This window comes from Chiloscyllium plagiosum, chromosome 26, assembly GCF_004010195.1.
Source record: "Chiloscyllium plagiosum isolate BGI_BamShark_2017 chromosome 26, ASM401019v2, whole genome shotgun sequence".
Classification (NCBI taxonomy): domain Eukaryota; kingdom Metazoa; phylum Chordata; class Chondrichthyes; order Orectolobiformes; family Hemiscylliidae; genus Chiloscyllium; species Chiloscyllium plagiosum.
The window spans coordinates 45135282-45162780 of record NC_057735.1 but is presented as its reverse complement, the minus strand read 5'-3'; the positions used below and the strand labels follow the sequence as shown (position 1 = coordinate 45162780).

The window sequence follows — 27499 nt, the reverse complement described above, 5'->3', positions numbered from 1 at the left end:
CACGCTTTATGTTGACCTGACCATCCTCCGTTCACTAGAACAATTACGTCAACATCTATCTGAGTCATTTTTAAAGGTATTGCTTTTATGTAGAACCTTACTTTTTTTTAAATGTGGATGCACAAGGTTTTACAATAAGTAGCCTATAACACACTCTCTCTCTCGTTTGCAGGGGGTTCCTAAAGTGGGTTCTCCTGCTCCGTTGTCCAGTCAGCAGACAGTAACCCAGCACCTGCATTCACAACTTTCCCCAACAGTGGAGCAGTATACAGGGCCCCAGAGCTCTCAGGTACCACTGTCACCTGCAGAAACAGAGTCTACCAGGAAACCCAGCCAGAGTTTCATGTGTCTTTGGAAAAATTGTAAGAGGTCAGTCACCTATTCCAAGTGAACAATAGAACTGCTGTGTTGATTTAATCAATAAATACCTTATATTGCCTTAAATAGCAGCATGATGTTCTGCCACATTTGTTGAAGATACCTTTGAATAAGGGTAAAATCACGTTACTGCAGATGATGAAAATCCTGAAACAAATGCAGAGAATACTGGAGAAACTTAGCAGGTCTGGCAGTATGTGGAGAGAGGGAGAGAGAAGCAGTTGTCATTTCAACTCTTGTATGGCTCTTCAGAAGTGAAGACAGTTCTAAAGAGTCAGGTCAGACTGGGACATCTGGTCTGCGTGGACAAATTGGAACAAAGGGTCTGTTTCTATGCTGTATGACTTGTAAATCGCACGTACTGAAAATATTAACGTTGTTTTTCTCTCCACAGATGCTACCAAACCGACTGAGTTTCTCCAGCAATAATGTTTATTGCCTTTAATGAGTCATTCATGAATGTAAAATAGACAGCTTAAAATTGTTTGTCTAGATTGGATTTTTCTGAGCATAGATTTGGTACCATTGCACATTCAATGCAAGTTCAAGGTATGCATATTACTTTCTCTGTTGAACTCTGTTGAAAGGAGTATTGTGCTTTCGGAACAATATATTAGTTGTGAATTAACTGACTCCATAAAGAATGTAGAATTAAATTAATAAATAGCTTGGCCCACTGGTGGGCCATGAATTTGTAACTGTGTGAGAGGTTGTGTGTTCACATGCACATGTACAAAGTTCTTAATCACATAGTATTCTTGTGGGAAGTTGTTGAGGCCAAATCAGATATTTCCCTACAGGCACAGAGAAAATGTAGGGGTAAGTGTTGCAGCACATAATTCAACCAGCCACCATGCTCAAAATATTAAGTGGTATTATCTTATCAGCAGATTTTTTTTCTCTCTCTCTCTCACCACATTCTGAAGAATTTTTGTCTTCATTTGGATGAGGTGTTAAATTGAGGCCTTGTCTTGCTCCATCAAGATCCCATAGCATCATCAGTGACAAGCTTTGACTTTTGTCTGTCTTACAACCAGAGTTATGTTTCTAAAAACAAGCCAATTAGCTGAACATAGATAGGATCCCTATAATCAAAGCAGGTCATTCGGCCCTTCGGGTCCACACTGACTCTCCAAAGATCATCACACTCAGACCCACCTCATCCCCATAAACCCAACATTTCCCATGGCTAGCCCACCTAGCCTGCAGATCTTTAGACTCTTGAAGAAAACTGGAGAACATGGAGGAAACCCACGCAGACACTAGGAGAATGTACAAACTCCACACAGAGTTGTTCAGTGGTGGAATCTAATCTGGTCCCTGGCACTGTGAGGCAGCAATGCTAACCAGAAAGCAACCATAATATGTCTCATTATCATGTGTAGGTTCTTTATTGTGTATACAGATTGGTTGCCACATTTCCCTACATTATATAGGGACTACACTTGTGTGCCTCATTGGGGATATCCTGAGGTTGTGATCAACTTTCTGCAGGCATGCAAGACTTCATTCTTGGTCTTAGCCTCTCTGTACCAGACTGAATTACGATTTGGGCTAATAGTTGTATTTAGAAAGGCATCCTGACAGAATTAAGGATAAATACATTTTCTTTTGGAGTGCTGCTTCTAACCTTTCATGTGAAGTTCCTTATGAATCTTTATTTATTGAATCAAATTTATTGCTTGTTCATGTTCAGATTCTTCTGAAAGAGGAGAAGGACTTGTTGCAGGGAACAGTGGTATTCATATGTTTATTTTTCATCTTTCTTCTTCAATATTAACCCCCACCCCAACTCTACCTCCTAAAATCTACTTCCTGGTAGTTGTCTTCAGTTTTGAGAGACTTCATCCAACTATTACACATGTGTGAGGAGAAAGTGAGGTCTGCAGATGCTGGAGATCAGAGCTGAAAATGTGTTGCTGGAAAAGCGCAGCAGGTCAGGCAGCATCCAGGGAACAGGAGAATCGACATTTCGGGCATAAGCCCTTCTTTCCTGAAGAAGGGCTTATGCCCGAAACGTTGATTCTCCTGTTCCCTGGATGCTGCCTGACCTGCTGCGCTTTTCCAGCAACACATTTTCAGCTATTACACGTGTGTGTCTTTGGAGTACTGCGCTTGAGTTCAATAACATAAAGTTGATCTGTATCTGAGGTAACCTTGATGTCCTAACTATTTTTGGAGTTGTTTTATAGCAGCATAGAAAGAAAACATTCTGCCAATTGAGTCCATAGCAACACCCTGTTGAGAAATCTAGTCTGTCCTATTTCCATGTTCTATTCTTCTAACCTACAGGTTCATTTTCTTCCTGTGTCTATTCATTTTTGTTTGAAATTATTGCATATGAAAGTGGAGAATGTGAAGGTAATGAGTTCCAAATCATTATTACTTGCATCATAAAAGGTTCTTCCTCTTATTCCCATATATCATGCCCAAAATCTTAATTCTCTGTCCCCTAATCCTTGAACTGTCAGTTAATTGGAACAGCTTTTATCTATCTTAGCTCTTCACAAGTTCCAGTTACGGTTTATCCAACACTTTTTTTTATTTGGGGCAGCTTGACTGTTTATTTGGAAAATGTACTGGGTGAAAAATTTTGACGTGGAGCTCTGTAGACCAGATCTCAGCTATAGTGGCTGCTGGATTAGTAGTTGGTCTTGACAGTGGTGAAGCCCATATTTGGCCCGCATGTTTTCAGACTGTATCAAATAGCTACAAAAGTCAGGTTTGGTCAGAAACTTTCTTTAATATTTAATTTTCACATAATCAGCAGCTATTTGGAATCAGTTCAATGCATCCTGGAGGTAAATGGACTGTAATATTTCATCAAGCCCAATTTCATGTTTTAACATGTCAATGAAAAGGAATATTCTTCTTAGGCCTTGTCTAACAGATTGCAGACCTCAGCTACAACATGTCAGTGTTCCTGATGCCAGCTCATATCTTCTGCAAAGAGGAAGAAACTCCAATTCTGTGAGCCACTCCTATGGCAGTGTGATGTCAGATTTCCCAATTTTGTCTGCTAAAAGCATGACGTGTATAGAAGAGAAAAGAAGATTGTATAACAATGATTATTTTAATTTATAAGATGTCTTCTGTATATGGGCATATATTTAAAATGTCACAAATACTGGTCTTCAGTTTTGCTTTAACTAAAATTTACTACTTGCAGGTGGTTTGAGACACCTTCCCAAGTGTTTTACCATGCAGCTACTGAGCATGGTGGAAAAGATGTGTATCAGGGTCAATGTATGTGGGAGGGCTGTGAGCCACTTCCTCGACAAAGGCTTTCATTCATCACACACCTGCAGGTAATGTGACTTTTATTTGACAGCTAATTTCTTGATCCATTTGAAATTTATTTTTGAAACTTTGGAGAGCTGTGTCTTCATTTATAAAAGCTGCCAGTGTTTTGTTTGTTGAACAGTCATGATGGGTATAAAGAAAAGAATATGAATGGCAACGTTGACCTTCTATTTCCATGCTCTCCATATCTCCAGAGTACAATGAATGCAGTCAGTTTAAATGTTCACTGCTTTGCAGGAAGCTCATGTCAGGAAAACCCAAAACTGACTCTCCTCTTCAGATTGTCCATGCTTAAATGTGATTCTGCTTCAAAGTCCAGATTCCCTTAAATCCTTCTAAGTACTTGACCCGTCGAGTTCTTTAAGTTGAAATTGTGCCATTAAACTTTGAACATTAACCATCAGAAAACAGAAGAAATATTTTATAGCCTGTGTAATTCCATTGTTAAACATAATAGGTAGTTATGTTAGCTGTACATAAGGAAGAATAAATCTAGACCAGGTATATTGTGAATTGTGATGTAGTAGCAAAGCTCTAAAGGTCACTTGGTCTATATCATAAAGTATGCACACACTCATTCTATACGTGGAATGGCCTTTAATCCAGTTGACTAGATTTTCATATATTGAGTTGGAACTTCGGATACAAGTGACAAGTATGCTAAGTTGTCTGAGGAATAGGCAGGCATGAAATAGACTTGATTATCTATAAGCTTAAAAAAATGCTAAACTTTGCTAGCATTGGCAAAACTGAAGCATTAGAGGAGGTATGGAAGCATATAATTTCTGCAAGTTGCTGCTGTCCTGTGGATGGATGTTGAGAAGGCACCTGGCTGATTCCATCATTGATAGGAAGTGAATGGTTTCTAAATTTCTACATGGTCAAAGTAGCATTAGAGTCTTGAGAAAAGCTAATCCATTCAGGCTGCATTCAACTTTGATGACTTGGAAAGTAGTTTTGCCTATTCTGTTTGTGATATGATCTGAGATGGCCTATGAAGCTGGAAGCAAAGCAATCAGTTGGTAAATTTTAACCCTGTAAGGAAATTTTTTTAGTCAGTCATATTTCTTTCATGGATGTACATTGCCATTAAAAGTAATACTTAGACCAGCGAAAAGGCAAAATTCTCCAAATATGATATTTTTACTGCTTTTTCTAAAGATCTTCCTGGCAAGAATTAAGTGGTCAAGTTCAAAACTAATTCTCTCTCGTTAATTTAACTAGACAGTCATGTAGTTCTGCTCAATGAGCCTATATGTATATATGCAGCGTTTGGAAGTACTGTACTCTGAAAATAAACATTCCTTTTTATTTGGATTCTGGTACTTTTATTTTGGATGTAGAAAAATAAAGCTGAGGGTGGCGTGTGCATGTGCCTCAACAAAACAGTGCTAAAATTTCTGCCTACTATCAGGAAACCAATGATGATACTTAGAAGTAATGCAGATTTTTTTCCAGCAGCATCAATGTAGTTTTTTGTTTTGACAAAAATTGCCTTGTTGAGCAGCATTTGATGGAGAAAAGTTCATCTGAATTATAGTACATGAACTTACTCTGTTGATCAAATTTGCTTTTGTTAAAAAGCATTCTTCCTATTTAGTGTATACATTGTAAGAAAGATCTGAATTTTGGAGCATAACCTCTCATCCTGGACCATTTGGGTTAAAACTGTGAATAAGAATGTTGGTTATTTCATTTTGTTGGGTTTGAAGGAGTTAAAGTATTTTCAATAAAGCTAACTGATAGATCCCTTGGGTGTTATCATAATAAATAGATCAACATAGGCAAGTCTGCTTTGTCCTTCAATAAAAAGATGGATGATCTGTTTGAGGCCATGGTTGCACTTGCCTTTCTGCCTGCACCCTCTTGCAATATCCCTTTCCTCCATTGTAGATCAAAACTCTTCTAACTCAGCCTTGAACATATTCAGTGACCCAGCCTTCACTGCTCTTTCTGGAAAATAATTCCAAAGATGAGCAACTCTCTGAGAAAAGAAATTAATTCTCTGTCCATTTTAATTGGGATATCGCATATTCTTAAACATCGTATTGTTCCAGATTCACCAGCCAGGTGAAAGCTCACCTCAGCATCTACCATGGCGACTCCCCTCAGAATATTTTGTTTCAGTAAGATCACTTCTTGTTCTTCTACATTCCAAAAAGTTCATCATAACCTACTGATTCTTCTTATAGGACAGTCCTTTACATTGCCAACAACTAGGCTGTTTTCTGGATGTCAATTACTAATGAATATGATTGTTCCTCTAAGAATTATGTGTCACTGGTCATGGATTCTGTGGCTCCTTGTATGGTAATATGCCTGATCCTAGAACCACATCTCCGATTACACATTTAACAGGTGTTTCTGGGAGATGGAATTGGTCTGTGGCATCAATTGCTGGCATTCCTTTCTTAAGTTCCTTTTTTGTACTACTTTTGCCAACGTGTTCTTATAGAATTGTCCCTTTATACAGGAGGTTGCTCCAAGTCAGTTTCTTCTGAGCAAGAAGTAACTGTTGCTTATTAAACCTTCTCTGAATTGCTTCCAACCCTATTATATTCTTCAAGCAAAGAGACTAAAACTATACTCCAGTAATGTCCTGTGTGGTTTTAGAGTACTTCCCTAATTTTATAGATTGTTCATCCCTTTGTTGTTCCTTCTCGCTAATGTTTTGGTACTGCACAAATTTGTACCTTCCAATCCCTCTGTACAGTAGCATTCTGCAGTCTCTCTCCATTGAAATAAAATTCAGCTTTTCTATTCTTTCTGCCAAAGTGTCTGACTTACATAATACTCACATCTCCCAAATTTTTGCCTACTTATTGATGTCCATCTGCAGACTTTTTTTTTTGTATTCTCCTAACCATTTGTTTTCCTACCTATCTTTATCACCATGAGCAAATTTGGCTGCGATACAGTCATTCAAGTCATTGATATAGATTGTAAATAGTTAAGGTCCCAGCACTAACCTTGTACCCTTCCATTATTTTCAATTTATCAACCTGGAAATGGTCAATTAATTTCAACTTTGTTTTTTTTTAATGTCTCCCTCTGTTAAGTGAAAAAACACAATCGGATCAACCGTGATTTTATTGAATAGCATAGCAGGCTTGATTGAATGTTCTGGATTAATGGTGCTGAAAGAGCACAGCAGTTCAGGCAGCATCCAAGGAGCAGCGAAATCGACGTTTCGGGCAAAAGCCCTTGTCTGTCCAGTTCCTATTTACTGTGATAATACTCAGGATCTATCCATTCTCTACCTACAAAGTTAATATGAATCGTAATGCTTTATTGAAAATATTTCCTTTATCTCCATCACCCCAAAAAAATGAAGTATCTAGTTTTCTTATTCACATTTTTTAACCTAGATGGTCCATGGTCTGGGAAATATGCTCCAAAATTTGAGGTTTTCCTATCCAGTTGGAAATTTCCAAAATCCAGGGAATTCTTGGGTATGTTTTTGCATTTCCTTAAAACAGTGCAGTATAACAGATTAGAATGTACGCACAACTTGTTTAAATTAGTGGTTAATTGTATATTTTGAGGATAATACATTTGTCAGTCTTTTTGTTGATTATGTTTCAATAGGACAAACACTGTTCAAGAGAAACGCTGCTTATTGGACTGAAGAGATTGGAGCAGAAAGCACAAACAAGCACCTCTCAAACTGCAGTAAGGTAAGAATCCAACTGTAGAAAATGAAGTGCTCTTCTATGCTAATTGGCAATCAATGCATAAAAGTTATTTTAGATTAGATTAGGTTTCCTACTGTGTGGAAACAGGCCCTTTGGCCCAACCAGTCCACCCAACCCTTCAAAGAGTAACTCACCCAGACCCATTTCCCTCTGACTGATGCACATAGCAGTATGGCCAATTCAACTGACCTGCACATCTTTGGACTGTAGGAGGAAGCCGGAGCACCCGGAGGAAACCCACGCAGACACAGGGAGAATGTCTATGTGGAGTTTGCATAGTCGCCCAAGGCTTGAATCGAACCTGGGACCCTGGTGCTGTGAGGCAACAGAACTAGCCACTGTGCTGCCCCATACTTTTATGTCCACCTCATGAACTATGCCCTCAATAGCATCTGAGAGTCCTACAATCAACAGTTAATTATTATTCCAACTGCATGGTGGCAGAAGTTGGTCCATGTGAACATTTCTTTTGGTGGGGTGATTTCCCTGCTGCCTGCACCAACTATCTTCTGCCACTGGATGGAGCCTGGTCAGTCTAATAATACAGTAAAGTTAAAAGTCACACAACACCAGGTGATTTTTAACTTTGTCCACCCAGTCCAACACCGGCACCTCCAAGTCAGTGCAGTAAAGGGGAGTTTAGGAGTTTTATTTTTAATATTGTATTTTGTTTCTTTTATATTTAGTGTTGCATTTTGTATTATGTTATTTCAGCTAGAAATGTAGCATTGCTCATATAAAGTACAGTGTCTCAACTTTAACTTTTTTTTGCCTGGTTGAGAAATGCCTGCAGGAACCAAAGTCTGGCAGCATTATTGATTCCAAAGAGAAATGATTATTCATTTAAAGTCATTTTGTTCACAGTTGTGATTTTCAGGAGCACAACCACAACTTTGTGAGGATTTGCTAAACTGAACTCAGTCAATAAATTGTCATGTATGGGGAGGTAATGACTCAGTATTATCACTCGACTGTTAATCCAGAGGCAAAAGTGTGGTGCTGGAAAAGCACAATCAGCCAGGCAGCATCCGAGGCGCAGGAGGATTGACGTTTCAAGCATAAGCCCTTCAGGACTCTGAGGACCATGGCACGTGGAATTTGAATTCAGTAAAAATCTGAAATTAAGAGTCTAATGACAACCATTGTTGATTGTCAGAAAATCCCATCTGGTTCACTGATGTCCTTTCCTTTAGGGAAGGAAACTGTCATTCTTACCTGGTCTGGCCTACATGTGAATCCAGACTCTCAGCAATGTGGTTGACTCTTAACTGCCCTCAATTCCAATTAGGCAATAAAAACCGCCAGGGATGCACTTTTCTCGTAAATGATTTTTTAAAAAATGTTTACAAATTTAACCTTTGGTGTGTTCTTTCTAATCTTACACAAAGAAAATATCGAAGGTGCATGAAAATGCAACCAATGCATTAGTTCCTTTCCACTCCATTTCTTATTAAAATCTTGAGTAAGATCCAGCAGAAATCTTTACTAAAGTTGGAACAAGATGACTTATAATTTAAATCCCAATATGATTGGTGATCTTAATTACAGAAATTGAATGGTAAACAACTGGACAATCTATTATGTAATTGTTCAGCATTGCCAACTTCATTTTAATGAAATTACTGTGAGGTGGAATAAAAATCAATATCTAATCAGTCAAAGTGTCATTTATAGAATCAAAACAGACTCTTCTATAAACAATCTACAATCAGCCAGATGCCAGTTTTCAGAGGACTGGGTATTATAGTGAATTAGGTAAGGTGATACTACCTGGTTCAGACCCATCTACTACTGGTTGGATGAAAATTAACTGTACAGACATTTATTTACTATGACTTTGAATAATCTCAGCTCATTGTACTCCATTATGTTTCCACAACTGAATAAAATTGACTCTGTACTAACCATCTCTGAGGCAACAAGTGCAAGATTAGGTAGCTGCCACTTTGGGGCAGAGTAGAAAGAATTGAAATAACAGTGCTGACCATTGTGCAAAAATCAGCCCACAACAATGCAGCTAAGTATGTTGCTTGGATTCTGCCTTCCTGACAAGTTTAAATCTGGCACCAAGTCCAGATGACCTCAGGGGTTCTGTGCCAGTGATGTTATCAAGCTGATTAACCAACCAACCATATTAAAGAATTATTCTAAAACCACAAATTAGCAAGTAGAATACATCATTTATCTTTAACTGTAAATTTTATAACATGAAATAAATTATTGGGCATACACATGGGTATTTAAAGGTGCCCATATTTTATCCTCAGAGGGAGTTAAGAGTTAACCAAATTACTCTAGTGAGAGTCACATATAGGCTAGACCAAGTAAGGATGGCAGATTTCTTTCCATTTGGAACATTAGTGAATCAGAGAGGTTTTTGTAACAGTTGATGGTAGTTTCATCGTTATCATTACTAATATTAGTTTTCAGGTGAATTGAATTGAATTCAGATTCCACCATGGCAGCATGTTGCCAGAGCATTAGCCAGACCTCTGGATTACCAGTTCAGTTTTTAATAACTTTTAGATGTTTCGTATTGTTCTATTTCATTGATTGTATGATATGACACGCACAGGATCTGTATGTACAGCAGGCATAATTATCACAAGTCGAATTCACTTTACTTACCATAGAAATGAGTAGCCTCCAGAAACCTTTTTATAACAACAGTTAAAGTTTAAAGGATATTGTTCTTCTGTGGATTATGGTAATTATCCTGGCATGACTGTATGACTTGGCATAATGTCCTGCTTTGTTAGATTCACAAAGTCCTTTCTGAAACTCACATGTATATCTTGTTCTATATTCCATATTTTACAATTCACATAGTAATCAATAACTTTGAAAAAGTAATTTGCAATTATAGTGAATGACTGAAAAGATCACCTGAAAATATTTCGAATATTAAGACAATTATTAGATTAGATTAGATTACTTACAGTGTGGAAACAGGCCCTTCGGCCCAACAAGTCCACACCGACCCGCCGAAGCGTAACCCACCCATACCCCTACATTTACCCCTTTACCTAACACTACGGGCAATTTAGCATGGCCAATTCACCTGACTTGCACATCTTTGGACTGTGGGAGGAAACCGGAGCCCCCGGAGGATACCCACGCAGACACGGGGAGAACGTGCAAACTCCACACAGTCAGTCGCCTGAGTCGGGAATTGAACCCGGGTCTCTGGCGCTGCGAGGCAGCAGTGCTAACCACTGTGCCACCGTGCCGCCCACCATTTTATTATTTTAATAAAAACGAGAAGTAACATTTACTTAACACTATTTCAATGTTACCTATATTCTAAACTCCAGCAATTGTTTCCTATTTAACATAACAAACAACAGAACATTTTCATCTATGACTGCATTTTACTGTTTCCCATCAGAAAGTTACTTTATTCTGCAGGAATTTGTCCAAAGTCATTCTTGGCATTTTTTTTTCCCTTCACCGGGGTGACTTCTAATCCCTGTCTCTCTTTCATGGTCTGGGTTACCCTGGAGATCACTCATAGAGTCATAGAAATATACAGTATGGAAACCAACCCTTTGGTCTAACTCTCCATGCCAATCAGATATCCTAAATTGATTTATTCCTATTTGTCAGCATTTGGCTCCATATTTTGGATTAGTGGTGCTGGAAGAGCACAGCAGTTCAGGCAGCATCCGAGGAGCAGCAAAATCGACGTTTCTGGCAAAAGCCCTTCATCAGGAATAAAGGCAGAGAGCCTGAAGCATGGCGAGATAAGCTAGAGGAGGGTGGTCTCTCTCTCTCGCTCTCTCCTCTCTCTCTCTCGCTCTCTCCTCTCTCTCTCTCGCTCTCTCCTCTCTCTCTCTCGCTCTCTCCTCTCTCTCTCTCGCTCTCTCCTCTCTCTCTCTCGCTCTCTCCTCTCTCTCTCTCGCTCTCTCCTCTCTCTCTCTCGCTCTCTCCTCTCTCTCTCTCGCTCTCTCCTCTCTCTCTCTCGCTCTCTCCTCTCTCTCTCTCGCTCTCTCCTCTCTCTCTCTCGCTCTCTCCTCTCTCTCTCTCGCTCTCTCCTCTCTCTCTCTCGCTCTCTCCTCTCTCTCTCTCGCTCTCTCCTCTCTCTCTCTCGCTCTCTCCTCTCTCTCTCTCGCTCTCTCCTCTCTCTCTCTCGCTCTCTCCTCTCTCTCTCTCGCTCTCTCCTCTCTCTCTCTCGCTCTCTCCTCTCTCTCTCTCGCTCTCTCCTCTCTCTCTCTCGCTCTCTCCTCTCTCTCTCTCGCTCTCTCCTCTCTCTCTCTCGCTCTCTCCTCTCTCTCTCTCGCTCTCTCCTCTCTCTCTCTCGCTCTCTCCTCTCTCTCTCTCGCTCTCTCCTCTCTCTCTCTCGCTCTCTCCTCTCTCTCTCTCGCTCTCTCCTCTCTCTCTCTCGCTCTCTCCTCTCTCTCTCTCGCTCTCTCCTCTCTCTCTCTCGCTCTCTCCTCTCTCTCTCTCGCTCTCTCCTCTCTCTCTCTCGCTCTCTCCTCTCTCTCTCTCGCTCTCTCCTCTCTCTCTCTCGCTCTCTCCTCTCTCTCTCTCGCTCTCTCCTCTCTCTCTCTCGCTCTCTCCTCTCTCTCTCTCGCTCTCTCCTCTCTCTCTCTCGCTCTCTCCTCTCTCTCTCTCGCTCTCTCCTCTCTCTCTCTCGCTCTCTCCTCTCTCTCTCTCGCTCTCTCCTCTCTCTCTCTCGCTCTCTCCTCTCTCTCTCTCGCTCTCTCCTCTCTCTCTCTCGCTCTCTCCTCTCTCTCTCTCGCTCTCTCCTCTCTCTCTCTCGCTCTCTCCTCTCTCTCTCTCGCTCTCTCCTCTCTCTCTCTCGCTCTCTCCTCTCTCTCTCTCGCTCTCTCCTCTCTCTCTCTCGCTCTCTCCTCTCTCTCTCTCGCTCTCTCCTCTCTCTCTCTCGCTCTCTCCTCTCTCTCTCTCGCTCTCTCCTCTCTCTCTCTCGCTCTCTCCTCTCTCTCTCTCGCTCTCTCCTCTCTCTCTCTCGCTCTCTCCTCTCTCTCTCTCGCTCTCTCCTCTCTCTCTCTCGCTCTCTCCTCTCTCTCTCTCGCTCTCTCCTCTCTCTCTCTCGCTCTCTCCTCTCTCTCTCTCGCTCTCTCCTCTCTCTCTCTCGCTCTCTCCTCTCTCTCTCTCGCTCTCTCCTCTCTCTCTCTCGCTCTCTCCTCTCTCTCTCTCGCTCTCTCCTCTCTCTCTCTCGCTCTCTCCTCTCTCTCTCTCGCTCTCTCCTCTCTCTCTCTCGCTCTCTCCTCTCTCTCTCTCGCTCTCTCCTCTCTCTCTCTCGCTCTCTCCTCTCTCTCTCTCGCTCTCTCCTCTCTCTCTCTCGCTCTCTCCTCTCTCTCTCTCGCTCTCTCCTCTCTCTCTCTCGCTCTCTCCTCTCTCTCTCTCGCTCTCTCCTCTCTCTCTCTCGCTCTCTCCTCTCTCTCTCTCGCTCTCTCCTCTCTCTCTCTCGCTCTCTCCTCTCTCTCTCTCGCTCTCTCCTCTCTCTCTCTCGCTCTCTCCTCTCTCTCTCTCGCTCTCTCCTCTCTCTCTCTCGCTCTCTCCTCTCTCTCTCTCGCTCTCTCCTCTCTCTCTCTCGCTCTCTCCTCTCTCTCTCTCGCTCTCTCCTCTCTCTCTCTCGCTCTCTCCTCTCTCTCTCTCGCTCTCTCCTCTCTCTCTCTCGCTCTCTCCTCTCTCTCTCTCGCTCTCTCCTCTCTCTCTCTCGCTCTCTCCTCTCTCTCTCTCGCTCTCTCCTCTCTCTCTCTCGCTCTCTCCTCTCTCTCTCTCGCTCTCTCCTCTCTCTCTCTCGCTCTCTCCTCTCTCTCTCTCGCTCTCTCCTCTCTCTCTCTCGCTCTCTCCTCTCTCTCTCTCGCTCTCTCCTCTCTCTCTCTCGCTCTCTCCTCTCTCTCTCTCGCTCTCTCCTCTCTCTCTCTCGCTCTCTCCTCTCTCTCTCTCGCTCTCTCCTCTCTCTCTCTCGCTCTCTCCTCTCTCTCTCTCGCTCTCTCCTCTCTCTCTCTCGCTCTCTCCTCTCTCTCTCTCGCTCTCTCCTCTCTCTCTCTCGCTCTCTCCTCTCTCTCTCTCGCTCTCTCCTCTCTCTCTCTCGCTCTCTCCTCTCTCTCTCTCGCTCTCTCCTCTCTCTCTCTCGCTCTCTCCTCTCTCTCTCTCGCTCTCTCCTCTCTCTCTCTCGCTCTCTCCTCTCTCTCTCTCGCTCTCTCCTCTCTCTCTCTCGCTCTCTCCTCTCTCTCTCTCGCTCTCTCCTCTCTCTCTCTCGCTCTCTCCTCTCTCTCTCTCGCTCTCTCCTCTCTCTCTCTCGCTCTCTCCTCTCTCTCTCTCGCTCTCTCCTCTCTCTCTCTCGCTCTCTCCTCTCTCTCTCTCGCTCTCTCCTCTCTCTCTCTCGCTCTCTCCTCTCTCTCTCTCGCTCTCTCCTCTCTCTCTCTCGCTCTCTCCTCTCTCTCTCTCGCTCTCTCCTCTCTCTCTCTCGCTCTCTCCTCTCTCTCTCTCGCTCTCTCCTCTCTCTCTCTCGCTCTCTCCTCTCTCTCTCTCGCTCTCTCCTCTCTCTCTCTCGCTCTCTCCTCTCTCTCTCTCGCTCTCTCCTCTCTCTCTCTCGCTCTCTCCTCTCTCTCTCTCGCTCTCTCCTCTCTCTCTCTCGCTCTCTCCTCTCTCTCTCTCGCTCTCTCCTCTCTCTCTCTCGCTCTCTCCTCTCTCTCTCTCGCTCTCTCCTCTCTCTCTCTCGCTCTCTCCTCTCTCTCTCTCGCTCTCTCCTCTCTCTCTCTCGCTCTCTCCTCTCTCTCTCTCGCTCTCTCCTCTCTCTCTCTCGCTCTCTCCTCTCTCTCTCTCGCTCTCTCCTCTCTCTCTCTCGCTCTCTCCTCTCTCTCTCTCGCTCTCTCCTCTCTCTCTCTCGCTCTCTCCTCTCTCTCTCTCGCTCTCTCCTCTCTCTCTCTCGCTCTCTCCTCTCTCTCTCTCGCTCTCTCCTCTCTCTCTCTCGCTCTCTCCTCTCTCTCTCTCGCTCTCTCCTCTCTCTCTCTCGCTCTCTCCTCTCTCTCTCTCGCTCTCTCCTCTCTCTCTCTCGCTCTCTCCTCTCTCTCTCTCGCTCTCTCCTCTCTCTCTCTCGCTCTCTCCTCTCTCTCTCTCGCTCTCTCCTCTCTCTCTCTCGCTCTCTCCTCTCTCTCTCTCGCTCTCTCCTCTCTCTCTCTCGCTCTCTCCTCTCTCTCTCTCGCTCTCTCCTCTCTCTCTCTCGCTCTCTCCTCTCTCTCTCTCGCTCTCTCCTCTCTCTCTCTCGCTCTCTCCTCTCTCTCTCTCGCTCTCTCCTCTCTCTCTCTCGCTCTCTCCTCTCTCTCTCTCGCTCTCTCCTCTCTCTCTCTCGCTCTCTCCTCTCTCTCTCTCGCTCTCTCCTCTCTCTCTCTCGCTCTCTCCTCTCTCTCTCTCGCTCTCTCCTCTCTCTCTCTCGCTCTCTCCTCTCTCTCTCTCGCTCTCTCCTCTCTCTCTCTCGCTCTCTCCTCTCTCTCTCTCGCTCTCTCCTCTCTCTCTCTCGCTCTCTCCTCTCTCTCTCTCGCTCTCTCCTCTCTCTCTCTCGCTCTCTCCTCTCTCTCTCTCGCTCTCTCCTCTCTCTCTCTCGCTCTCTCCTCTCTCTCTCTCGCTCTCTCCTCTCTCTCTCTCGCTCTCTCCTCTCTCTCTCTCGCTCTCTCCTCTCTCTCTCTCGCTCTCTCCTCTCTCTCTCTCGCTCTCTCCTCTCTCTCTCTCGCTCTCTCCTCTCTCTCTCTCGCTCTCTCCTCTCTCTCTCTCGCTCTCTCCTCTCTCTCTCTCGCTCTCTCCTCTCTCTCTCTCGCTCTCTCCTCTCTCTCTCTCGCTCTCTCCTCTCTCTCTCTCGCTCTCTCCTCTCTCTCTCTCGCTCTCTCCTCTCTCTCTCTCGCTCTCTTCTCTCTCTCTCTCGCTCTCTTCTCTCTCTCTCTCGCTCTCTTCTCTCTCTCTCTCGCTCTCTTCTCTCTCTCTCTCGCTCTCTTCTCTCTCTCTCTCGCTCTCTTCTCTCTCTCTCTCGCTCTCTTCTCTCTCTCTCTCGCTCTCTTCTCTCTCTCTCTCGCTCTCTTCTCTCTCTCTCTCGCTCTCTTCTCTCTCTCTCTCGCTCTCTTCTCTCTCTCTCTCGCTCTCTTCTCTCTCTCTCTCGCTCTCTTCTCTCTCTCTCTCGCTCTCTTCTCTCTCTCTCTCGCTCTCTTCTCTCTCTCTCTCGCTCTCTTCTCTCTCTCTCTCGCTCTCTTCTCTCTCTCTCTCGCTCTCTTCTCTCTCTCTCTCGCTCTCTTCTCTCTCTCTCTCGCTCTCTTCTCTCTCTCTCTCGCTCTCTTCTCTCTCTCTCTCGCTCTCTCCTCTCTCTCTCTCGCTCTCTTCTCTCTCTCTCTCGCTCTCTTCTCTCTCTCTCTCGCTCTCTTCTCTCTCTCTCTCGCTCTCTTCTCTCTCTCTCTCGCTCTCTCTCCCTCTCCTGCTTGTCTTACTGTTGGTTATAGTAAACAGTTAATTTGAGCACCTCCCTAGGATTTGGAAACCAACAGTCTTTCCTCTGTTAGCACAACTGCTGTTAGTGGTGTTGATTAGTCTGACTACCTTCCACCTATTTCCCAGTAAGACAAGCTAGTACCCTTTCTAACCAAGTCACCCAGGCTTGAAGGGCAGAATTAGAGTAGGTCTTTTGACTCTTTTCGTTTCTCCATTTTACCCTATCTTCAAGAAAATCCCAAAACATAATCTTACAAACTTCATATTTATAGCAGTTAAATACTGAAGTTCAAATAACTTGAACAAAATGGGTGAGTATATTTATAATAGAATAATGATTGCATTAAAGTTCTGTTTTATATATAGCACATATGCTGCACCTAACTCTGTTCAATTGTGAATTCTTCAGTTGCTCCCTGCACCATGTCAAATATTCTTCCATGAGGATATTATTGGGGCCTGTTTTAATGTCTGGAAAATGTCTATCTTTATTGTGACTTCAGAGCTCTCAGTACTGTGTATCATGAGGGTCTTAAACACTCCAGGTCATTATATAGAACCTCATCACTTCCTTGGCTGAATTAATGCATTCCCAAATATGTTTATAATTTTCTATTATTGCCTGCGGATCACAAGACTTAGCTTTGAGATCACATAGTAAACTAGATATACTTAGTTGTGTCATTATTTTCATGTATCTCAATTTGTTCTCTTCAGGCAGTCTCCATCAGATGGTACAGCTCCGACACCCAAGTCTCACAAGGCCTTGGTCAATCACCCCAGTGCTGCGCTAATGGCTCTGAGGAAAGGCTCCCGCAATCTTAATTTTAGAAATTACTTGGTAGGTATCTGCATAAACCATTTGTTTTAAGACATGCTCAAGCAGAGAGCACATACTATGCATATAAGAAGCAGTCATCAATTTCTAAGTGTTACATTAAATTGGATAGAAGGGTGCTGTCTGTGTCAGAAGATTTCCAGTTTAGGCTCCACTCCAGAATTTGAGTTTGGTTGACATTTCAGTCTACTACTGATGTGAATACTTTCTTTCAATTGAACATTAAACTGGTATCCTCTTCAAACAGATTTAGAATATGCTTTAACACGAAAGGAGAGCAGGCAGTTCTTCTGGCATCCTGATCAACAATTTTAACTCAATCAGTTTGTGATAGCTTGCTGTAAATAAATTGGCTACTGGTTTTATCCACCTAGCAACAAATGCTGAATTTCAGAAGTCATTGATTGGTTGTGGTGTTTTTACAGGATGTAATGACGTGCTATACATCAGTAACTCAAGTTTGCTCTTTGTTTATACACAGAGCTAACATGAGAATCTCTAATAAAATGACAGCAAAATTGGAGGTTTAGTGGACAGCGAAGAAGGTTACCTCAGTGTAAAACAGGATCTTGATCAGCCAAGGAGTGACAGATATGGAGTTTAAATTAGAAAAATGTGAGGTGCTGCATTTTGGAAAATCAAATCAGGGCAGGACTTATACACTTAATGGCAGGACTTATACACTTAATGGCAGGACTTATACACTTAATGGCAAGGTTCTAGGGTGTGTTCCTGAACGGAGAGACCTTGAGTGCAGATTCCTAGTTCCTTGAAAGTGGCATTGCAGGTACATAGGATAGTGAAGAAGGCATTTGGTATGTTTGCCTTTCTTTGCATATGCATTGAGTATGGGAGTTGGGAGCTATACAGGGTATTGTATTTATGTTGCGGCTATGCAGGATATTGGTTTAGCTACTTTTGGAATACTGCATGCAATCCTGGTCTCCCTGCTGTAGGAAGGATGTTGTGAAACTTGAAAGGGTGCAGAAAGGATTTACACTGATGTTGCCATGGTTGGAGGGTTTGAGCTATAGGGAAAAGCTGAATAGGCTGGGGTTATTTTCCCTGTAATGTCAGAGGCTGATTGGTGACTTTATAGAGGTTTATCAAATTTAGTGGGGCATGGATAGGGTCATTATCCACTCCTTTGTCTATCCAACTGTCCTTCTCTCTCTCTCTCTCTTTGGGTTCTATCTCACCTATCTTTTACTCCTTACCCCCTCCCCTCACCCTATCCTCTGCATATAAATCAACATATTCCTCACTACCATCAGTTCTGAGGAAGGGTCACTTGACCATAATATTAACACTGATGTCTATCTGCAAATGCTGAGCTTTTCCTGCAATTTCTGTTTTTGTTTCTATACGTATTGCTGTTCTCTATACCAAATTTTTATTAAGATTAATTGATTAAGTAATACTTTTCAAAAACTATACACACAAATAGTTTGAGAAGTTGTTTACTGTATATCGTGGACTTGCAAATGCTGGTTACCTTAAATCCAGAAACCAATGGGTGTTATAGTACAATGATAACCAGTTGGTTGCATGGCAGTGATTAAAGTTGACTGTCAAAATGCTGGGCCACTAAGTAATTCCAGACATTGATTGAATGAATGAATATAGCTCTTTCACGTGCTAAAGACATTTATAGCCAATTAATTACTTTTGAATGTGCAGTTTTTTTAAATATAATTTGTCTGTGAAGCCCTGTGAGATGTTTTATTGTGTTAAAGGTGCTATGTAAAAGCAAGTTGCTTTGCACGCAAATATGCACACGGTCATCACCTAACAGTGTGATAAATTAATTTGTCTCATTGTTAATTTATTTTGATAGTTTTGTTTGGGGTAAGTGTACAGGTAAGGAAACTGGGAGAACTTCCCTTCTTGTTTTAAATAGTGCCATGGGATAGGCAGATGCTACATTGATCACCACCTTAGTAATGAAACATTGCCATCTGCGCTGCTATGTTGAGAAAATGTAGATTATGATAGATGTAGTGAAAGTTGAAGCCACAGTCTTCTAAGCCAAGTTGACAGTAAGTCTGTGCAGTGGATGGCATCAAGTTGCATATTGCAGTTGCATTTTGGTAGATGGGCATCTAAATTTAATATTTGATTTATGAATGGAGAATGTTGAGTATCCCTTCCATCAAGTGACAAAAGGACTAAAGACAGTGTGTAAGCAGTGTTGTTACTACCTTGCTTTCTGTTATTAGTGACACCTATTGCAGTCCCCTGTTTGGCATCATCACCATTTCAAACAGTAACACCAACTAACGCAGTAGGTAATGCTTTCTGACGCGTCTGCCTTGGACACAAATGCGTTAATTAATGATGGTAGTTTTTGAGAACTGAATGATTAATTTATTGCTGCGTTCTCCAGACTTTGCTGTATGTGTCTGACTTTGGTCAGACGACATGCCGTACCATCATCTTCAATTAAACATTAATTTAGATGCATCTGGTATCATGGAGAGCCAGAGATGTTTCAACCTCAGCTAAAATAGCTTCCCAAACCTGACCATAGGTTGTATCCTAAGCTACAGTAATAGAACCCTGAATATGAAGAGAAAATTGTGTTCTTGATGATATGGGAAATTGTACCCAGCTTCACTGCATCTTCATTGTGCTCAAATCTGTGTTATTTCCCTGTGTACAGTGCTTGCATTGTCTGTCAAATCAAAATCCACATCCTTAATTTTCATTCAATAAACAAGCTATTTTCCACAACTTCAATAGCAGCAACTACATTTTAAAGGTACTGAAGGCCCAACGTGGGAAAATAGGTTTAGTTTAGAACCAAACAAGATTTTATCCAAAGATTGAAATGACCAAGACAGAGTAACACCAAGGAGGAAAGGCTCTGAGCATCTATATCCTATTACCAATGTTTAAATAAGAAAATTTCCTTATTTTGAGTAATGAATGTCCTTGCTTCATTCAGGGGATGTTGACATTTCCCCCAGTGATTTACCTACCCGAAATGAATCGCTATCAGTCTGAAAGTTTTGATTGATTTTGGACCAATGCTGAATTAGTTTGGTAGCAGTTGAGATGTTGTAATTGACGACATTTCTGCTGGACCCAAATGGTTGAAAAATCAGTCATCATTTCTGCATTGTCTTGTGCTACTATATAAATGTTTGTTTGTGAAGGCAAGGCTGAACTTGATCATGTACTCCACAGTTTTCACTGTTTCACACTATACTGCAGTAAAATAACAATACTTTGTGTGAGAGAGAGAGAGAGAGAGAGGGAGAGGAAAATTGGGAGAATGACTGGCCCAAGGATTCTTTGCTTGTTCCTGTATACAGGTCGTTCTGCTATAATAAGTGTTTTATTAACGCAAATTCACTGTAATGCAATTGGTAAATTGGGTACACTGTTTGTAAAGCGCAAACATTTAAAACGTTTGTTGGCAGTAACACAATTACACTTCAAGAGCTGTTTGTAAAGCACGATTTTTCTTTAATACGGGATTCCACAAGGACACAACCATCACTTTACAGAAGAACTGCCTGTAATTTCAAAGTTAGGATGTGTGGGTAGGCCATACAGTTACACCAGTGATGTTGCTAAGATGAAATTAAAATTCTACCATTATAAGGCAACGGTCTCTTGTCACCCTTTTAAATGAATATTTATCTATGTCGAAGGTGATTTTCATCTATGTGCATTTTTTGGCAGGATGAGAAAGAAGGGCCAATTGTGAAGCATATTCGTTTGACTTCTGCCTTAATTTTGAAGAATGTTGCTAGATACTCAGAACTTGGGCGAATGTAAGTTATTTTTGTCTCTTAAATAACTGATATTTTTAAAAATAAATATCTTCCTACATAGTTAACCACCTTCACTTTAGGAAAATACTTGACTTCAATTCCTCTACTGAGTTATTGTAATAAAATGTAGAACTCACTTTAGTGTTAAAACACATTGATATGGCTTTCCTCTGGAATATTATTTTATATTTCTTTGTCAAACACAAACTGAGTTTATTTTTAGTCACTGTTTTTCCTGATTTCAAATCTGCATTTCTGTAGCAATTTATTATATTGAATGTAATAGCATTAAGTAAAACTCCCACTAGTATTTGGAATCCTGTGCATTTTATATTGTCAGTGAGTAATAGCTCTGAAAATGTTTCTTTTTCCATATCAGGTTGCTGAAGCGTCATGAGAACCACCTTTCAGTACTGGCCATAAGTGGTATGGAGGCTTCCACTGCACTTGCTAAATGCCTTTATGAACTCAACTCGCATGAACAATCAGAGTCAACAGAAAACAAACGCTGAGGAAAAATGTGATATGATTAAAATCCAGCGACAGTTAACAAGGGTCAGGAGGAAATGCAATCATTGTGCAGATGAAGAACTGGAACCTTACTGTCTACATTTTGTACCTGTTTACTATAACATGAAATTAGAAGGACTGATCTTTTTAAATTATTGATTTTGCAGGAATGTCCCTGTTATACCAGAGACAAACTTCCTGCAACACCTTTAGTGTCTCATCTCGCTCCGACAGACAGAAGGTTTTGTGACACCAGAAGAAGTGATCAATCCAAAAACAAGAACATTAGCCTGGTCACCCATACACTGTGGCATACTCTCTCACGCACACACACTTTCACATATTCATACTTTCTCCCACTCTCGTAAACTGGCTCACACTCACATGCACACAACTCAGTTACATGCACAAATTCTCTCTCTCTCGCACATTAGTCATTCACAGTCGCATACTAAAGAACTGAATAGAAAAACTACTGGGAATGGTCTCCTGGCACCTGTGAAGCTTTGCAGTTAGTCTAGGCACCTGCCTCAGTGAGACTTCAATTCCAGTCACTATTCTTCCTATGAGAGAGATCTCTGATTTTATTAAAAACATGCCCAAGGATAGTATATAATTTTTTCCATCTATTTATAAAAGAAAATTTCATTTATATTTCATTTCCCTGTGTATTTTTTTTAAAAGTTACGAATTAATTCCATATCGGACTACCAATCAAAACTGCTCATTGGGTAGGTCTCTATGCCCTGAAATCCTGCAAAAAGCCTAGTTGGCTGTGAATTGATCCTTGTTTTTAGGGCTAGAGACCCTCTGCTTTCTGCCAGAGAATAGTTTCCAGCTTTCAGATATCAGTTTTGCAGTTAACATTTACGGTTTGAAAAGCTGCAAACTGCACAACACTTGAAGTTTTTCCCACTTGTCCCCTGTTTGAAGTGGTGCATTTTCCATTATTTATTATATGTAAACTATCAGATTTGATGTCCCCTTTTCGGAGTCTTGTAAATATTTGTGAATATCAAAAATGCCTACATACCATTGCAGGAGAATGAAGGGAAGAGAGATGCAGCATTGCAAGGAGTGAAATCTGGGTGAGCGCTGGGCTAGAACCCAAATTAGCCACAGGACAGAAACATGGGTGTCTTTCCAGCCATGGCTGTAAAGATCCACAAATATGGCAGCTTTGTCCAGTTGTAGTACCAACTTTGTGCCACTAGATGTTGCCAGCTTTGAAAATGTGACATCACAGACATTAACAAAGCTTATCTGGTGGAGTTAGTGACATAGCAACGATTTCACCGTTACTGTCGACACTTGTTAATTGGGACATCAGGGTGAAATTTAAATCGTCATATTTATAAAAATATTTTGCTTCAGAAGGGACAATCAGTACAGATCTAAATGTGTGGAATCAATTGGTGCCTGAGAAAATATTCCATGTGAAAAGAAAATATTCCCATTAACCCTTGTCCCCATTAATAGCGTGAATTTCATTTTGTCTTGGCACCTTTTTTTTTGGTCAGCTTACATTCATTGCACCAATGGCTAACGTGAAGAGTAAGCGCCCACCTAGAATCAAAGGATCTAGTTTTTGTATGTTACCTGCCATATGTATGTAAAAGCATATACATAAAACACTGCATCAAGCAGCGTGGAACTGTGTACATAACTTCACAAAGGTACTGATGCTGTATAATAAGATTGGCACAGTTTTGTGCAGCTGTGGTTTTTGTATTATACACCATGTAAAGCTTTTGCTTGTTATGAAATAATATATCGCATCATTTTTCTATAAAAGGTAAAAATTCCAAGACAATTTAAAAAAAAAAAACTGTTACAGCATTTTTCCTGAGATTAGGGCCCATTTTAGACAACCTTTAGTCGCAGCACAACCTTCAGAACTTGTATAGGAATTTTTTTTTAATTTGTAAATGTATTTAAATACATGACGTTTTATACAGCTTTATTTTCACCTGTGTTATATTTGTAATTTGTGTAGGTGTGATATTTCCCTTGTTATTCCTTTGTTCCGTTTTTCTACCCGTGACATATTAAAGTGTTTTTTAGTGTACAGTATAGTGCCTCCACTTTTGGTACAACGTGACTTTCTTGCCTATGGTCAGTTTGTGTTCCCTTGGTTTCTTTGTGTGCCTCGCCACTGATGATCTCTGGTCTGGTTGACTAAAGAGGAGTATATTGTAATTAAAATTAATGCACACTAACCATAGGATTTCGCTGTGCCCTCCTGAAAGTTCATCAAAGTAAAGCAGTGACAACTTTACACACAGACCAGTGGGAAACCCAGTTTGATTAAGCCTGTACTAAGCTAATTGATCCCAATCTCGTCAATAATAATTGGAATTGACCTTCAAGCTCCCGGTAAGAAAGAGGAAAGTTAGTTGAGTTTCCTTCTCTTCCTACTAACAATTCATCAATATCTACCAGAAGTGCATGTAGTTGAATATCTTCTAAGGATGGGACCATGTTCAGCCGCCTCACAAAATCTGATAGACTGCCAAAGCTCACTCTGTGGCCTAGGCATGAATGTCAGCTGAAAAGAGGTACCTGAAGGTGAATATCCATAGAACTGAATGGAAGCAATGACTCAAAGCTATTAGGAGTGGTTCTGGGGGATGAAATTTAGTGGAAAAGTGGGAGTATTTCATCAATGAAGGGCAATCGCTTAATCATTAATCTTCCAGTATAAATGTCACTGTGCACAGCACACTAGAAACCAAAGTAGACCGAACACTGAGTAAAAACAACTTCATTTTGAAGATTTGCAGTGATTGGAAAGTATAGTCTTGAGGTTTGACTGACTTTTAAAAGCTGTATGAGATTTACTCATGCAGTTAATGAGCACTGTTTGAAACCATTGATTAGATTGCCATGTTGTAATCAGTCCCAGATGTCCATTATTCTTTGTGTAAGTGCAAGACATATAGAAAATAATTTAGTATCTTCTAGTACATTCACCAAACTGCAATGCAAAAAAAGTTTTTTTAAAGAAGAATGTATTTTAAGATGTATGTGCAGTACTGTTTTTGTGCACTGTATGACCCAAGTTCTGTTTTACAGTAAAATTACCAGTATAAAATATGAGACTATTCCAGTCTTTGTTCACAATTTAAATTGCTACCCAATATCTGCATAAGGTGAGAGAATTCAAGGTGAATTTGTGTAAATTGTCTGTTTTGATGTCCTGATCAATTTCTCTCAGGGAAAGCTAAACGAGCAATGTATTAGTGCCATTTACAATAGTTGACAGATACAAGTGATGCCAGTTTGATTTAATTTCATCATTATGTTTAATATTTAGCAACAATTAGGTGAACATTGTAGACTTGTATAGAATATAGTGTGACTTCAGATTATGTTCACTTATTTCATTCTGTTCAAAAGATTATTGCTCTTAACAAACTTAGTTTTCCTCCTTGTCTTTTGCATCGAAGGTAATAATTCATGATACACATCTCACTTTAAATTATTAGGATAGCATGCTGGATATTGATCCCCACTTTTCTGAGTTGTCACAAATGTGAAAAGACTTTGTCAAGCTATTGAAGTGCCAGTTTAACCCCTCTAACAAACTCTTGATGAAAAAGTTTGTTTAATATGAACGAATTGTCTTTACCCAATGACAAATAGAAAATATGAATTGTTAACTTATAACTCTGCATCTTAAACTCAATCCCTTCTTGAGTTCCTCCTTCATAAACAGACACGTAAAGACAGAAGATATGGATGCTAAGGGCACAAAAAGAAAAACAATTATCAGGGAAACCATTTGCTATCACCAATCTGGACTACAGGATTTGATCAGTAGCTTTCTTTCTCTTTCAATTCCTTTTTGGTTCTTTGCTATTCATACAAGATTGTTTGTTCCCTGACGCGCTCCATTCTTTTTGGTTGAGAGTTTGTCTTTTCACAATCTTTGAACGTGTTTTATTCCTCCCTCAGGATTAGCATAGAAAGCTGAGTGGAAGACAGTCAGCTATTACTGGGAACTTCCCCATCCTTCACATGAGAGACACTCATTTTTTGTATGCTTTCTCTGCAGGCTAGATGGTTCTCTACTGCAGTTTCCTACACAAGGCATGATCACCTAGTCAGCAGCCTGTCAAAGTTTTCCTTCTGTTCAAAATTGATCAACTCCATGGTATCTGATTTTTGATCTTTATTCCAGTGGAACAGAAACAGCTCTGTGTGCTCCAGGAAATATGATTTTTAGTTATTTGTGTAATCTCCTTGGTTTAAAGCTGTATCAGTCCACAGTCCAAAACAAAGCAAATACAAAGATGTGGTATTTACATATGCTTCATCTGCATTTTCCAGTTCTACACCAGCATGAATCTCTATAATTCATGCACACACAGGATGTGAATATCTGCAGGTTTTTCAATTGTTGTCAAGAGAGACCACTATGATTGAATTAATGTCTCATGTAACTCAGGATCAACCCTTGCTCCTGTAATGTTTTATGAGCACTATATAAATGAAATTGTAGTTTTATACTCAAATACCAAAAGCAGCAACCGATGAGCAGAGAGATATCTATGACACTCTGCTGATAGGAATGTCAATAATTACCATGAAAATGGTCTTGTCCATTTAATAGTCTCTTCCAACGTGAAAATGCATAGGTTGGGAAACAGTGACAAAAACAAACTGTCCACTGAAATTTTGCCATTTTTGTTCCCTACAATTACCATTTTTACCATTAAATATAGATTGAGGTTAACACTATTTAACAGTTTAACGAAGTTGAGAGCAATTTTCTAACGCTATACCATCATAGTTTTTTGCTAAAGGTTGATGATGTATATCTTCACAAGTACTAGCAGCCCTCTAGCACCTTGCTCGAATGATTATAATTCCATTCTTGACCTATCCTGCCTTTGTCTATTGTAGACCTTCCTGTTTTTGTCCACCTTCCTATTTTAGTTGCGTAAAGCTTATTGCATTTCTGCCCCCTACAAAGGGTCATTATTTATCTATTAGTTAACTATATTAGAGCTTTCTACTATTGTTGGGCTTTTTTTTTGGGGGGGGGGGGTGGCTGTTCGTAGAGAGTGCAAAGTTATCCCAATTAAATTGGGAAGTGTTGCCATGCTGTCAGTTATTTGCCTTCAGAATCACTGAAAATATAGTTGGAACTAAAAGCCTGTGATCAACCTTAACTGATTTTCAAACAGGAGTATATGAAGATCTCAGTGAGAAGCAGGGAGGGACCTGGACAGATATATAAGACGGTGTACAAGTGCAATGGGAAGTTATGTAGAATGGAGAGATGATGATGCCATTAAACTAATGATCCGGAGACTAAGACGACTAGTCTGGTAACTCAGGTTCAAAGTCCTTGTGGCAGCTGCTGGAATTCAAACTCAATGTAGAAATCTGGATTAAAGGCTAGTTTCTCACTAATATTGTTTAGGGAATGAAATCAGCCATCCTCACCTGTTCTGGGTTATGTCCAATTCCTGACCAACTACAATGAGATTGACTCTTAACTATCTACTGACAAGATCTGGTAAGTGACTCAGATCAAGGACAATTGAAGATGGTAATCCCCACATTTCATGAAAACATAAAGAAGAAAAAGGTTTAAAATTGTTTGATTATTTAAATATAAGATCTAGTATCAGTTACTAATAGTTGTGGTATGTTGTCTGTGTTATTGCAAACTTATTATTTAATCAAAAGATGTGCTTGTATCCAAGATCAAAAGAATATCTGCCCTAATTTTCCTATACCAATGATTATTCCCCCATCGTTACCTATCATCTTCCGAAGTTAGCAGGTTTCAACTAGGAAAAACCTCAATTGTGGAATCTTGAAGCCAAAAAGACAACATTCAGATGATTACACACATCATTTTGATATTTAAGCTTGGGTATGAAGGAATTGGCAATTCATCTATTAGCATCAATAAAGAGACGTTGATGCACAAAGCTTCTCAACCTGATTAGACTAAGCGTTTTATTAATATAGTTGCACTCTGACATTCTGTCTTGATTGATATTTATCTTGCAAGTTTATTGAATTTTACTTGACTGCAGTTAGCTCACCACCACTTCTCTCAACTCCTCCATTGTTACTAAACTGAGATTGCTCATCTGACATCCAGTAATGAATACTTGTTATGTCATGGCACATGGATATCCTGGCAAGACCAATAATTACATTTTTCCATCAAATTTACAGACAGAGGTGGTGGAAAGAAGGGAAGGGTAGTTGCATTTTTGATTAAGGTGTCACAGCAGTAGTCAGATGAAATAACTGAAAGATCATCTAGTGAGGCTTTGTGGGTGCAGTTAAGAAATCAGGCGTTGTACTATAGGCCCCCAAATAGTCAACAGGAATTAGAGGAACAAATGTGCAGGGAGATTGAGGAGACTTGCAGGAGCAATAGGGTTGTCATAGTAGGGGAGTTTAATTTCCCTAGCAGAGATTGGAACTGCCAGAGCATTCAAGGCTTAGATGGGGTGGAATTTGTAAAGTGTGTTCAGGAAAGCTTCCTCAAGCAGCATATAGACGGAAAGGTCAAAAAT

At 41.0% G+C, this 27499-nt stretch overlaps 1 protein-coding gene across 1 annotated transcript in view; it reads left to right on the top strand.

The window, feature by feature from the left end:
* Positions 1-23024, top strand: part of LOC122563310 (AT-rich interactive domain-containing protein 2-like) — a 258669-nt gene extending 235645 nt beyond the window's left edge. Inside the window, exons 16-21 of the mRNA XM_043717025.1 lie at positions 173-369; positions 3548-3686; positions 7270-7358; positions 16539-16662; positions 20350-20441; positions 20821-23024. Coding sequence (XP_043572960.1) covers positions 173-369; positions 3548-3686; positions 7270-7358; positions 16539-16662; positions 20350-20441; positions 20821-20953 — 774 coding nt within the window. The 3' untranslated portion in view covers positions 20954-23024. The remainder of the gene's footprint in view (positions 1-172; positions 370-3547; positions 3687-7269; positions 7359-16538; positions 16663-20349; positions 20442-20820) is intronic.
* Positions 23025-27499: the final 4475 nt, after the last annotated feature.